General features: G+C 41.4%; 1 protein-coding gene across 1 annotated transcript in view; it reads right to left on the minus strand.

The window, feature by feature from the left end:
• mocos (molybdenum cofactor sulfurase) overlaps positions 1–12,141 on the minus strand; it is a 55,553-nt gene that overhangs the window by 13,704 nt on the left and 29,708 nt on the right. The window contains exons 5-6 of the mRNA XM_055162926.1: positions 9,039–9,189; positions 7,437–7,808 (exon numbers count right to left, since the gene is read on the minus strand). Of these exons, the coding sequence (XP_055018901.1) occupies positions 7,437–7,808; positions 9,039–9,189 (523 nt within the window). The remainder of the gene's footprint in view (positions 1–7,436; positions 7,809–9,038; positions 9,190–12,141) is intronic.

Genomic DNA, 12,141 nt, shown 5'->3' on the forward strand with positions numbered 1-12,141 from the left:
TTTGTAACGTAATCCATTAAATTACTTAAAGTGAGTAATGTAATCTGAATACTTTGGATTACTTGATTTGCTGTAGAGAAACAAAGACGAGGAAATTGTAACATAAGAAGTTTTGTCTGATAAAAGAAAATAAAAAGTCCAGACTTTACTGAACCAAATTAAAAATATTATTGATGGAAGACGAGGAGACACGGTCCGTGCAATCCTGTTTTAGTCCTGGTTTAGTCTTGGTTTAGTCTTGGTTTAGATCTAGTTTAGGCCTGGTGTTAGTCTTAGTTTAGACCTGGTTTTAGACCTGGTTTAGACCTGGTTTAGATCTAGTTTAGACCTGGTTTTAGTCTTGGTTTAGTCCTGGTTTTAGACCTGGTTTAGACCTGGTTTAGATCTGGTTTAGATCTATTTTAGCTCTAGTTCAGACCTGGTTTTAGTCCTAGTTTAGTCCTGTTTTAATCCTGGTTTAGGCCTGGTTTAGATCTAGTTTAGATCTAGTTTAGACCTGGTTTTAGTCCTGGTTTAGTCCTAGTTTCGGTCTGGTTTAGACCTGGTTTATATCTAGTTTAGATCTTTTGTTTAGTCCTGGTTTAGACCTGGTTTTAGTCCTGTTTTATCTGGTTTAGACCTGGTTTATATCTAGTTTAGACCTTGTTTAGTCCTTGTTTTAATTCTGGTTTAGACCTGGTTTAGTTTCTGGCAATGAGTGGAATTACTGAAAAAAAAAAGAAAAAAAAAAAAAAAAGGGGAATATAGCCCAAAATGTGAAAGTAGTAGTAGATTATTTTGTTTAAATTCTTTTTATTTTCTCCCCAAATTTCTGTGCTTTTTTCCCCCCCGTTTCCTACACTGTAATTTAATAAATGCACAATTTTTAGTTAAACCTTAAACATCTTTTTTTTTTTTTTAATTGTTACTTCCTTTTCTCCCGTCCCTTGTTATATTTCTGTCATTCAAAAGCTCTACACATTTGTTTTAAAGTGTTAATCTCTTTGGCATCGTTTCTCATTTTTAATTTTTTATTTTGGACTCATGGATAGTTTAACTGATTTGATTTGTTTATTTAATTATTTGGGGCACTGCGCAATAATGGATCTTCACTCTCCCACTGAACGACCGACATCTGTGAAATTATAACACTGGCAAACCAGGCAAATAATGACTTTTTGTTCCTTTTTCCTGCTTTGATACAAAAAAATAATAGGAAAAGCGTTTAAATTTTACCAAGAGGAGGGTTGCTGCGTCCCGAAGACGAAAAGTCCTGGTCAGAATTGGAAGGTAATGAGGTACAAAAGTAAAAGTACAAAGCTTAAGTACAATTTTTAGGTATCTGACCTGGTTTGAAACAAAAAAATTTAAAATTTTAAAAAGATATATAGAAGTGATCAGTCAACAAGTTTGTTTTAAGTTATTTTAAAGGTTGGGCTGGATGATTTTTTCTTTGAACAATCATAATATGCCCAAAAGGCCAACTTTTTAATAGAGTTTAGTTTTTTTTTTTAACATACTTTATTTAAAGGTTGTATGGAGGATTTTTTTTTGTTTCAAATTGTCAATGAAAGTTTAAAATACCATTACAGAGACGCAGCAGCTTTGTAATTATGATGACCAAAAAAAAAAGAATGAAAATCTATCAACTGTGGACGTGTTGAGGCCAGATAAACATCAGCCAATAGAAAACGAGGCTCCCTCATTTTCTATTGGCTGTTGGGTTGTCAATCAATCTCCCTAGTGTAACTGACTTGTCGGAGCGCGGGGATTACGTGGTTTACGCAGCGGTTCTTAGAGGCTTTTTCAAACTGTCGCTTCCTCGCATTTCGCACAAAGTTTGTCGCGACGGCGGACGAGAATCCACGACCGGTTCGCCGCAAAAGAAAGTCGGTTTTTGAGGTCGCTGAAAGAAGAAGAAGAGAAGGGGAAAAGGAGCGAAGCTAAACTGAGGTGATTCTTGGAGATTCCTTCCACCGATGGCGCGAATGAAACAGACGAAGGGTCTAAAAACTGACGCGTCGGTCGATAAATTACCTCTAGACAGGAAACGTCAACAGTAATTCTGAACGCGCACAAGGACTGTCGCTGTATTTCTCTTTAAAAAATCCTCTATACAACCTTTAAAGCACTGATACTGCACAATTTTCTAATGTACACTTCCGGTCAAAAGTTTTAGAACACCCTAATTTTTCTAGTTATTTATTTCAATTCAAGTCGTGCAAGAACTTGAAATGAAGAACTTGAAATGGTACAAAGGTAAGAACTGAACAGACAGAGGTTTAAAAAAAGGTAAATGATACAAAACACAAGTCCAAGCTCGGCCAAAACTACCTCAGGAAAAAAGAACAAGGCGGTAAAGCTTGAAAACGTGGAGTGTCCAGCAGCAGCGCAGTGTCCAGACTTAAACCCCGTGGAGCTGGTTTGGTCCAGTTTGAACTGGACAGAAGAGTGAAGCAACCGACAAGTTCCACACATTTATGGAAACTTCTGCAACAGACTTGGGAAAAACTTTTTGATTTCTGTTGTAAAAAGACCGAGCCACGAGTGTGTTCAGCTGTTCTATCTGCCGAAGGTCGACGCTTTCATCAATCAAAAGTTTAGAATGTGTTTTGGTCAATAGTAAACAGTAAAAAAACTAGAAAAAGTGTGGTGTTCTAAAACCTTTGACTGGTAGTGTACATTATGATGTTGTTTCCTCATCACCAACAGACCTGGAGTTGTTCACCGGCTAGCGCGCCGTTTGTGGATCGTAATTTTGATTATTTCTTGCAAAAAACACAGTGAAACTCCCGTAGTTCTATTGCTTCTGCGGTGACATCACATTGGGTCAGTTCTACATGCGTGTCTATGGTGGAATGTTCAGCACTTCTGTTAACGTTTGCGCACTTTTTCCCCCTGTGTATTTATTATTGTCTTCAACTTTTTGTAGTCGTCCAAAGTACTTAAGTACAATTTTTAAGTACAGTATTTTTCGGACTATAGGTTGGAGTTAAATCACTTTTTTTAAGAGCAAGTATGAGACCACATGTACATTGTACCGTCTAAAAAGAGTGTTTTATTCTTCTAATTTGATTGTTTAAAGGTTGTATAGAGGATTTTCCAAGGAACGAGAAATCCAGCGACTGTTTGTCCTTTTTCAAATGTTGCGCATGCGTGAAACCCCCCCTCCCCTACAGCTCCTACGTAGAAACACCTCCTCCCTCCTCCTCCTTTACGCCAGAAAAAGGTTTGTTTCATCGCTGCACATGACTTGTAAACAACTAACTACAGTGTTGGTTAGGCAAGACGGAGAAGTGAGGAGCGGGGGAGGGGGTGCGCGGAGATTCGGTGCGCAGAGAAGAAGTGAGGAGCAGCGGGAAGAGCGGAACGGGGAGCAGGGAGAGGAGCAGGAAAGGGGTGCAGAGAGGGGGCGCGGAGATTCAGTGCGAATGAAGCTACTACTACAACACGCAGCAGCAAGCGGACTCTTTCTTTGCATTGAAAATTACGTTTTCAGACACAGGATATCACATTCGTGTCCTGAAAAACGTTTGTCTAACTCTTGGAAATAAAGTACGTTTTCATAATAAGCAGAAGTTTCCTGTCCAGGAGTAATTTGTGGACCAGTGCGTTCAGTCTTTAGACCCTTCGTCTGCTTCAGTTCGCGCCATCGCTGGAATGAATCTATCAAGAATCACCTTAGTTTGGCTTCGCTGCTTTTCCCCTTGTCTTCTTCTTTCAGCGACCTCAAAAACTGACTTTCTTTTGCGGCGAACTGCTCCTGGATTCTTGTCGCCATTGCAACAAACTTTGTGCGAACTGCGAGGAAGATATAGGTCAAAAAAGCCGCTAAGAACTGTTGCGTTGGTGGAGTAAACAGTGTCTGTGCGTCTTGCGTCTGTGGACTGCGTGACAGTCGTACGTAAACCACGTAACGGCGGCGCAGACAAGTCAGTTACACTAGAAACGTAGGGAGTTTGATTGACAGCCTGTCAGCTCACAGATAACGAGGCAGTGTCGTTATCTATTGGCAAATGTTTAGCCCCACCACGTCCAGAGTTGATGAATTTTTATTCTCTTTTTTTTGGTCATCATAATTACAAGGCGACTGCATCTATAATCTATCACTGACAATTTGAAACAAAAAAAAAAATCCTCCATGCAACCTTTAAGTCCAAGTTTAGTCCTGGTTTAGTCCTGGTTTAGTCTTGACCCGCCTGTAAAATTCCAAAACGTTAAAACCCGCCCGTTTCCCTCCGTTACCGCTTCACCGGACCTTTTTACTACAACTTCACTTTCAAGATAAAATGTCGGTTCCTGGTCTCTGATTTTATAAAATACATTTCCACCCAAAAAGTGCGACTTAAATATGTTTTTTTTTTTCTTTCTTTATTGCGCTTTTTTTGGCTGGTGCGACTTACTCCGAAGCGGCTTTTAGTCTGAAAACACGGTACTTCATCAAATTTTGCTTATTCAGAAATCCCTCGTCGAGCTCGGAGTTGAAGATCAGAGACTCCCGCTGTGTATACTGTGTCAAAAAGAAATCAAAACTGAGAACAACGGCGACACATAAAGTTTTAAGTTGTTTCCTCTGATGTGTGCGCAGCCCTTTGTGAAAACGCCTGTTATCCGGAGGAGCGGCGGCGGACAGCAGAAAGCCCCTCGGAGCTTTGGCGCTGCCACGTCTCCACCAGATCTGTGTCCTCTCCGTATTTGGGCAGTTTTTAATTAGACACGGACTCACTGTGTAACAAGACCCCGGGAGATTTTACATTTTAAAATATGCATTTGATGTGTTGCACCAACTCGAGACAAAAGGGACAACGGCACGTCCAGAAACACGTCCAGAAACACGTCCAGAAACACGTCCAGAAACACGTCCAGAAACACGCCGGGTTTTTAGAAATGTTGATTAGTACGAGTTTAATAATACTTCCAGCTGAAGACGAAGCAGATGTGTCAAACTGAGCTACTACAAGCAGTGTTGGGGAGTAACAGATTTATGTAATCAGAGTACAGATTATGAGTAACTGTATTCAGTTACAGTTACTGTTTCAGTGAGTGGAAATTGGATTACAGTTACTTTGTTGAAATAAATGGATTACACAGAGGGATTTAACTGTTTTCACATTTGGGGCTAAATCCCTTTTTCTTTTTCCTCGATAATTCCATTCATTGCCGGTAACTAAACCAGGTCTAAACCAGGTCTAAACCAGGTCTAAACCAGGTCTAAACCAGGACTAAACCAGGTCTAAACCAGGACTAAACCAGGACTAAACCAGACTAAACCAGGTCTAAACCAGGACTAAACCAGGACTAAACCAGGACTAAACCAGGTCTAAACCAGGACTAAACCAAGACTAAACCAGGACTAAACCAAGACTAAACCAGGACTAAAGCAGGTCTAAACCAGGACTAAACTAGGACTAAAACCAGGTCTAAACCGGGTCTAAACAAGGACTAAACCAGGACTAAAACCAGGTCTAAACCAGGACTAAACCATGACTAAAGCAGGACTAAAACCAGGTCTAAACCAGGTCTAAACAAGGACTAAACCAGGACTAAACCAGGATTAAACTAGATCTAAATTATATCTAAACCAGGACTAAACTAGGACTAAACCAGGACTAAAACCAGGTCTAAACCAGGACTAAACCATGACTAAAGCAGGACTAAAACCAGGTCTAAACCAGGTCTAAACAAGGACTAAACCAGGACTAAACCAGGATTAAACTAGATCTAAATTATATCTAAACCAGGAATAAAGCAGGACTAAAACCAGGTCTAAACCAGGTCTAAACCAGGTCTAAAACAGGATTTAACAGGACTAAATCATACTGTGTGGACGCGTCTCCTCGTCTTCTATCAATAATATTTTTAATACGGTTGAGTAACGAGTTTAAAATTCATCCAATCAACAATAAATTCATAAACAATGTGAAAAATTTAGAGTTTAAATGTGAGAATCCACAGAGGCTGGAGTCAAATTCCAGGTCGGATAGATCGGAAATTTGCATTATTCGAGCCCTTTAAAGGTTGTATAGAGGATTTTTAAGGGCAAAGAAATACAGCGACAGTTCTTTTTCAAATATTGTGCATGTGTGACACCACCTTCCTCAGTAGAAACATCTCATCCCGCCTCTTTACTCTAGAAATCACATTTGTTTACATCCAGTGCGCGTTCAGAATTACTGTTGAAGTGACCTGCCTAGAATGAATTTAGCGATCGACACATCAGTTTTTAGACTTTTCATCTGCTTTATTCGCACAGTCGTTGGAAGAGATCTCCAAGAATCACCTCAGTTTGGCTTCGCTCCTTTTCCCCTTCTCTCCTTCTTTCAGCGACCTCAAAAACGGACTTTCTTTTGCGGCGAACCGGTCGTGGATCCTCGTCCGCCGTCGCGACAAACTTTGTGCGAACTACGAGGAAGCGACAGTTTAAAAAAGCACCTAAGAACCGCTGCATAAACCGCGTAATCCCCGCGCGCTGGCGAGTCAGTCACACTAGAAACGTAGGGAGTTTGATTGACGATCTAACAGCCAATAGAAAATGAGGCAGCCTCGTTTTCTATTGGCTGATGTTTATCTGGCCTCAACACGTCCACAGTTGATAGATTTTCATTCTTTTTTTTTTTTTGGTCAGCATAATTACAAGGCTGCTGCATCTCTGTAATGGTATTTTAAACTTTCACTGACAATTTGAAACTAAAAATAAATCCTCCATACAACCTTTAAAGGTTGTATAGAGGATTTTTTAAGGGAAGAGAAATACAGCGACAGTCCTTTTTCAAATGTTGTCCGTGTGTGACACCACCTTCCTCCTCCACAGCTCCTTCAGTAGAAACACCTCCTCCTCCCGCCTCTTTACTCTAGAAATCACTCTTGTTTACAGCCGGTTGCGCGTTCAAGAATTCCCGTTGAAGTGACCTGTCTAGAAATAAAATCCTTCGTCCGCTTCAGTCGCGCCGTCGCTGTAAGAAATCTCCAAGTCTCACCTCAGTTTTGTTTTGCTCCTTTTTCCCTTCTCTTCACGACTTCAAAAACCGGCTTTATTTTGCGGCGAACTGGTCGTGGATTCTCGTCCGCCGTCGCAATAAACTTTGTGCGAACTGCGAGGACGCTACAGATTAAAAAAGCCTCGAAGAACCGCCGCATAAACCACGTAATCCCCGCGCGCTGGCGAGTCAGTTACACTAGAAACGTAGGGAGTTTGATTGACGACCTAACAGCCAATAGAAAATGAGGGAGCCTCGTTTTGTATTGGCTGATGTTTATCTGGCCTCATTATGTCCACAGTTGATAGATTTTTCATTCTTTTTTTTTTTTGGTCATCATAATTACAAAGCTGCTGCATCTCTGTAATGGTATTTTAAACTTTCACTGACAATTTGAAACTAAAAATAAATCCTCCATACAACCTTTAAGAGGCTGGGAAAAGTAAAAAAAAAATCTAATTAACTCCATGCAGCTCTAACCTCGAACGCCCCGCAGGACTTGACGGGGTAAATGTAGATATTGGTGAGCGTGCAGCCCTCCTCCCTCTGGCCGTTTCGCTCCGTCTTTCCAAATCCCCTCTCCTCTTCTCTTTTCCCCTCCTCCTCTTCCCGTATCTCCCCGTTCGGCCGCGCGATCGACCGCCGGCCCGGGTCCCGCGGCGACGTGGCGTTGGCGAGCCGCTCCACCCTCTCCCGGTCCACCGTCGCCGGCCCCTCCACGAAACACTCCGCCACAAACCTCAGGAAGTTTTGACAGTCCGGGAAAGTGGACATGTATCCGAAGGACACGCGCACGGATCCGGTCGGCCGCCCCGAAACCAGGTCCACGTTGTCTCCGCAAACGTGACCTGCCTGAGAACCAAACAAGAGCAAATACAAGACAAAAAGAGAAAGAGGAAAGAGCAGAGAGTTTGGGGAGTTAGAAAGAAGTTCGGGGGGATATTGCAACAGTGTAAAATTCGTAGTCTGACCCGGTTGGCAACAGAAAATTGGAAAATAAAAAAGATATATGGAAGTCAACAGTCAAGTTACTTCAAGACATTTTTCTTTCAACAATCACAATATGCCCAAATTGCCTGGACCTGAGATTGAACTACCGATTTTTTACTACAGTTTTTTTTTTTTTTTTTTTTTTTTTTTTTTTTTAGTTTCCATGCCGTATTTTTCGAACTATAAGGTGCACGTTAATTTTCTCAAAAATCAACGGTGCATCTTATAATCTGGTGCGTCGTTCACACACCCAGGGAATGTTACCGGCCCTAGAACAGCCTCCTTCCCCCCTTCCACTTACTCCTCCTCTTTCTTCCTCCTTCCTCCTCCTCCTCCTCCCTCCTCCTCCCTTCCTCCTCCTCCTCCTCCTCCTCCTCCTCCTCCTTCTCCTCCTCCTCCTCCTCTTCCTCCTTCCTCCTCCTTCCTCCTCCTCCTCCTTCCTTCCTCCTCCTCCTCCTCCTCCTCCTCCTCCTCCTCCTCCTCCTTCCTCCTCCTCCTCCTCCTCCTCCTTCTTCCTCTTCTCCTCCTTCCTCCTCCTTCCTCCTCCTCCTGCCTCATTCCTCCTTCCTTCCTCCTCCTTCTCCTCTCCTCCTCCTTCCTTCCTCCTCCTCCTCCTCCTCCTCCTCCTCCTCCTCCTCCTCCTTCCTCCTCCTTCTTCCTCCTCCTCCTCCTCCCTCCTCCTTCCTCCTCCTCTCCTCCTCCTCCTCCTCCTCTCCTCCTCCTCCTCCTCCTCCTCCTTCTTTCTTCTCCTCCTTCCTCCTACTCCCTCCTCCTCCTCTTTCCTCCTCCTCCTTCCTTCCTCCTCCTTCCTTCCTCCTCCTTCTTTCTTCTCCTCCTTCTTCCTCCTTCCTTCCTCCTCCTCCTTCCTCCTACACCTCCTCCTCCTCTTTCCTCCTCCTCCCTTCTCCTCCTTCCTCCTCCTTCCTCCTTCTCCTTCCTGCTTTCTTCTCCTTCCTCCTCCTTCTTCCTCCTCCACATCCTTCCTCCTTCCCCCCTCCTCCTTCCTCCTCCTCCTTCCTCCTCCTTCCTCCTCCTCCTTCCTCCTCCTTCCTCCTTCCCCCTCCTTCCTCCTCTCTCGCTCCTGCGTCCTACCTCCAGGTTTCTCTTCATTTGCTCGTCGCTGATGCCCAGAAAGTCCTGGCACGCCCCCGTGTTGCAGAAGCAGCCGGTTCGCACGTGGATGTTGTAGAGACTGGCCATCCGGTCGACCTGCGCACACAGAGGAGGAGCTCGTGTCATGTTCCTGCCCACGGAGAGACACCGGGGAAGAGCTCAGGCAGTTCATTAAACCCGTTAGGAGCCGTTCGGTCTTGAGCGCTGGAGCTGAATACCAGAGCGGACGGTCCCGACACTTTCCGTCCAACCGCAATCAAACCGGAATTGCAATTTGAACGGACGCCAGTGTTTTCCCCATTAAAGGTGCACGATATAACTTCTGGTTGGGGATCTGTCACCTGCTTGTTTCTATGGTTACCGTAAAATACCTAATAATAGTCGGGGAGAGTTTATTTGTTTCAATCACTTAACAGACCAGGCTTTTATTTGAGACCAGGCGGTGATTTGGGGCAGGCGATTAAAGGTTGTATGGAGGATTTTTTTTTCTTTCAAATTGTCATTGAAAGTTTAAAATATCAGTACAGAGACGCAACAGCCTTGTAATTATGATCACCAAAAAAAAAAAAAAAAAAAAAAGAATGAAAATCTATCAACTGTGGACGAAGTGAGGCCAGATAAACATCAGCCAATAGAAAACCGAGCTCCCTCTTTATCTATTGGCTGTCCTTGAGGTTTTGGTTTAGTCCTAGAGACCTGGTTTAGTCCTGGTTTAGTCCAGTCCTGGTTTCAGTCCTGGTTTAGTCCTCCTGGTTTAGTCCTGGTTTACCTGGTTTAGACCTGGTTTAGTCCTTGGTTCAGTCCTGGTTTAGTCCTGGTTTAGACCTGGTTTAGTCCTAGTTTAGTCCTGGTTTAGACCTGGTTTAGTCCTGGTTTAGTCCTGGTTTAGTCCTTGGCTCAGTCCTGGTTTAGACCTGGTTTAGTCCTGGTTTAGTCCTGGTTTAGACCTGGTTTAGTCCTGGTTTAGTCCTTGGCTCAGTCCTGGTTTAGACCTGGTTTAGTCCTTGGTTCAGTCCTGGTTTAGGTTTAGTCCTGGTTAGTCCTGGTTTTAGTCCTTGGTTTCCTGGTTTAGACCTGGTTTAGTCCTGGTTTAGTCCTGGTCCTCCTGGTTCCAGTCCTGGTTTAGACCTGGTTTCCTGGTTTAGACCTGGTTTAGTCCTGGTTTAGACCTCAGTTAGTCCTGGTTTAGTCCTGGTTTAGACCTGGTTTAGACCTGGTTTAGTCCTGGATTAGTCCTTGGCTCAGTCCTGGTTTAGACCTGGTTCAGTCCTGATTCAGCTCTGGTTTAGTCTTGCTTTAGACCTGTTTTAGTCCTGGTTTAGACCTGGTTCAGTCCTGGTTTAGTCCTGGTTTAGTCCTGGTTTAGTCCTGGTTTAGTTCTCGGTTTAGTCCATATACGGCACAGAAATTCAGCATCTTCGCAGTTATTTTGTTGAGATTAACTCCAGTCTTTATCAAACAATAATCTGGACGACATCAGGTTACCAGGTTTTACTCCAAACTTTAATGTAACTTCAATCAATAAAATATTTTAGATTTATAACTTAAGCAAACGAAGAGTTGCCATCAAACTGTGTCTTTTATAACCTCCCTCGTGCAGTTTCATTTAGTGATGTTTTTGTGTTGCTGATTGCAGTAAATCCCGTAGAGACTTGTTAGTAAAAGTTGTTATATAAATACTTTACTTTGTTGTTTGCTAATTAGACTCTTCTAATTGAGTTTCATTCCATTTAAGAACATTTTGCCTGTACAAAAGGAGCTAATGAACGCTAAAAATGTGTTTCGTTAGCTATAATTCTGGTCTAATAAGGTCCAGATAGAAGAAACACGCCATATATTTGCAATTACACAAATAGAAAGAACTTGGATAAATAGCTTTCCCATAAAAAACTCACTGCAGTGCGCAAAATGGTCCAAGGGCATTAACATTTGAGAGACTGAAATAGGAACAGACAAACTGAGATAAGAATTCATGTATTTCAGAGCAGGTTTAGTCTGAACGAGCAGCTTGTAGGGAGTTTTCACATTTCTCTAAGGAGGAATTTATATAATGAAGCTATTACCTAAAAAAATAAATATAAATAAATAAAATGAATAAATAATTAAATAAATAAATAAACAACAATAATGTAAAAAATAATACAAAAATAAAATAAAGTAAAACAATACAAAATTAAATAAAAAAATAAATTAATTAATTAAAAAATAAAATAAAATAAAATAAAATAAAGCAATACAAAAATAAAAAAAATTTAAAAAAATGAAATAAAATAAAATAAAGTAAAACAAAATTAAATTAAATTATTTTTTTTTTTTTTTTTTAATGAAATGAAATAAAATAAAGCAATACAAAATAAAATAAATAAAAAATAATATTAAATAAAATAAAATAAAATTAAATTAAGCAATACAAAAATAAAATAAAATAAATGAAATGAAATAAAATAAAATAAAGGAGCAGGACAAAATATGGCAGATACAGGAGGAAACAGAAATGAAAATGACATTTCTTTGCGAGCGTAGATCTAGACTTTAAGGTAGACTAGAGAAATCTGTCATCTGCATTTGACCCGTTTTGCTGCTGCTGGGTTAAACCTGTCAGGAGCAGTGGGACCCATCTCCAGATCTTGAACTAGTCTTGGTCAGGACTACAGCTGCAGGATTTGACCTGTTTGCGCATGTTTTTGTTTTAATGAGGGAGACTGGATCCATTAACTTAAATCCAGTTGGGTTTGACTTTTCATTTGAAGTTTAAACTACAGGATTATTCACAGGTTGGACACAGAAAAAGATCCCAAGTGGACAAAATATTCAATTGGAAGAAGACGACATGTTATTACTTAAATACTTTGTCATCATTTATCAGACATCAGATCTAAATACTATAGGCTTTAAGTCTGGGTCACAAATTAAGCTGCAGGATAGAAAAAGTACAATTTTCTATCCTAAAAAAATTATATTTGAGCTTCACAAAAACTAATTTGTGGAGTTGAGATAAAATGAAAAACTATTGCAGGGTCATTTCTGAGTATTTGTCCAGTCAAACTTAAAAATCAGACTTTTCCCTCAGCAGAAACGTGTC

This window comes from Boleophthalmus pectinirostris, unplaced genomic scaffold (assembly GCF_026225935.1).
Source record: "Boleophthalmus pectinirostris isolate CB_2022bp ecotype Guang Dong unplaced genomic scaffold, ASM2622593v1 HiC_scaffold_5, whole genome shotgun sequence".
Taxonomy (NCBI): Eukaryota; Metazoa; Chordata; class Actinopteri; order Gobiiformes; family Gobiidae; genus Boleophthalmus; species Boleophthalmus pectinirostris.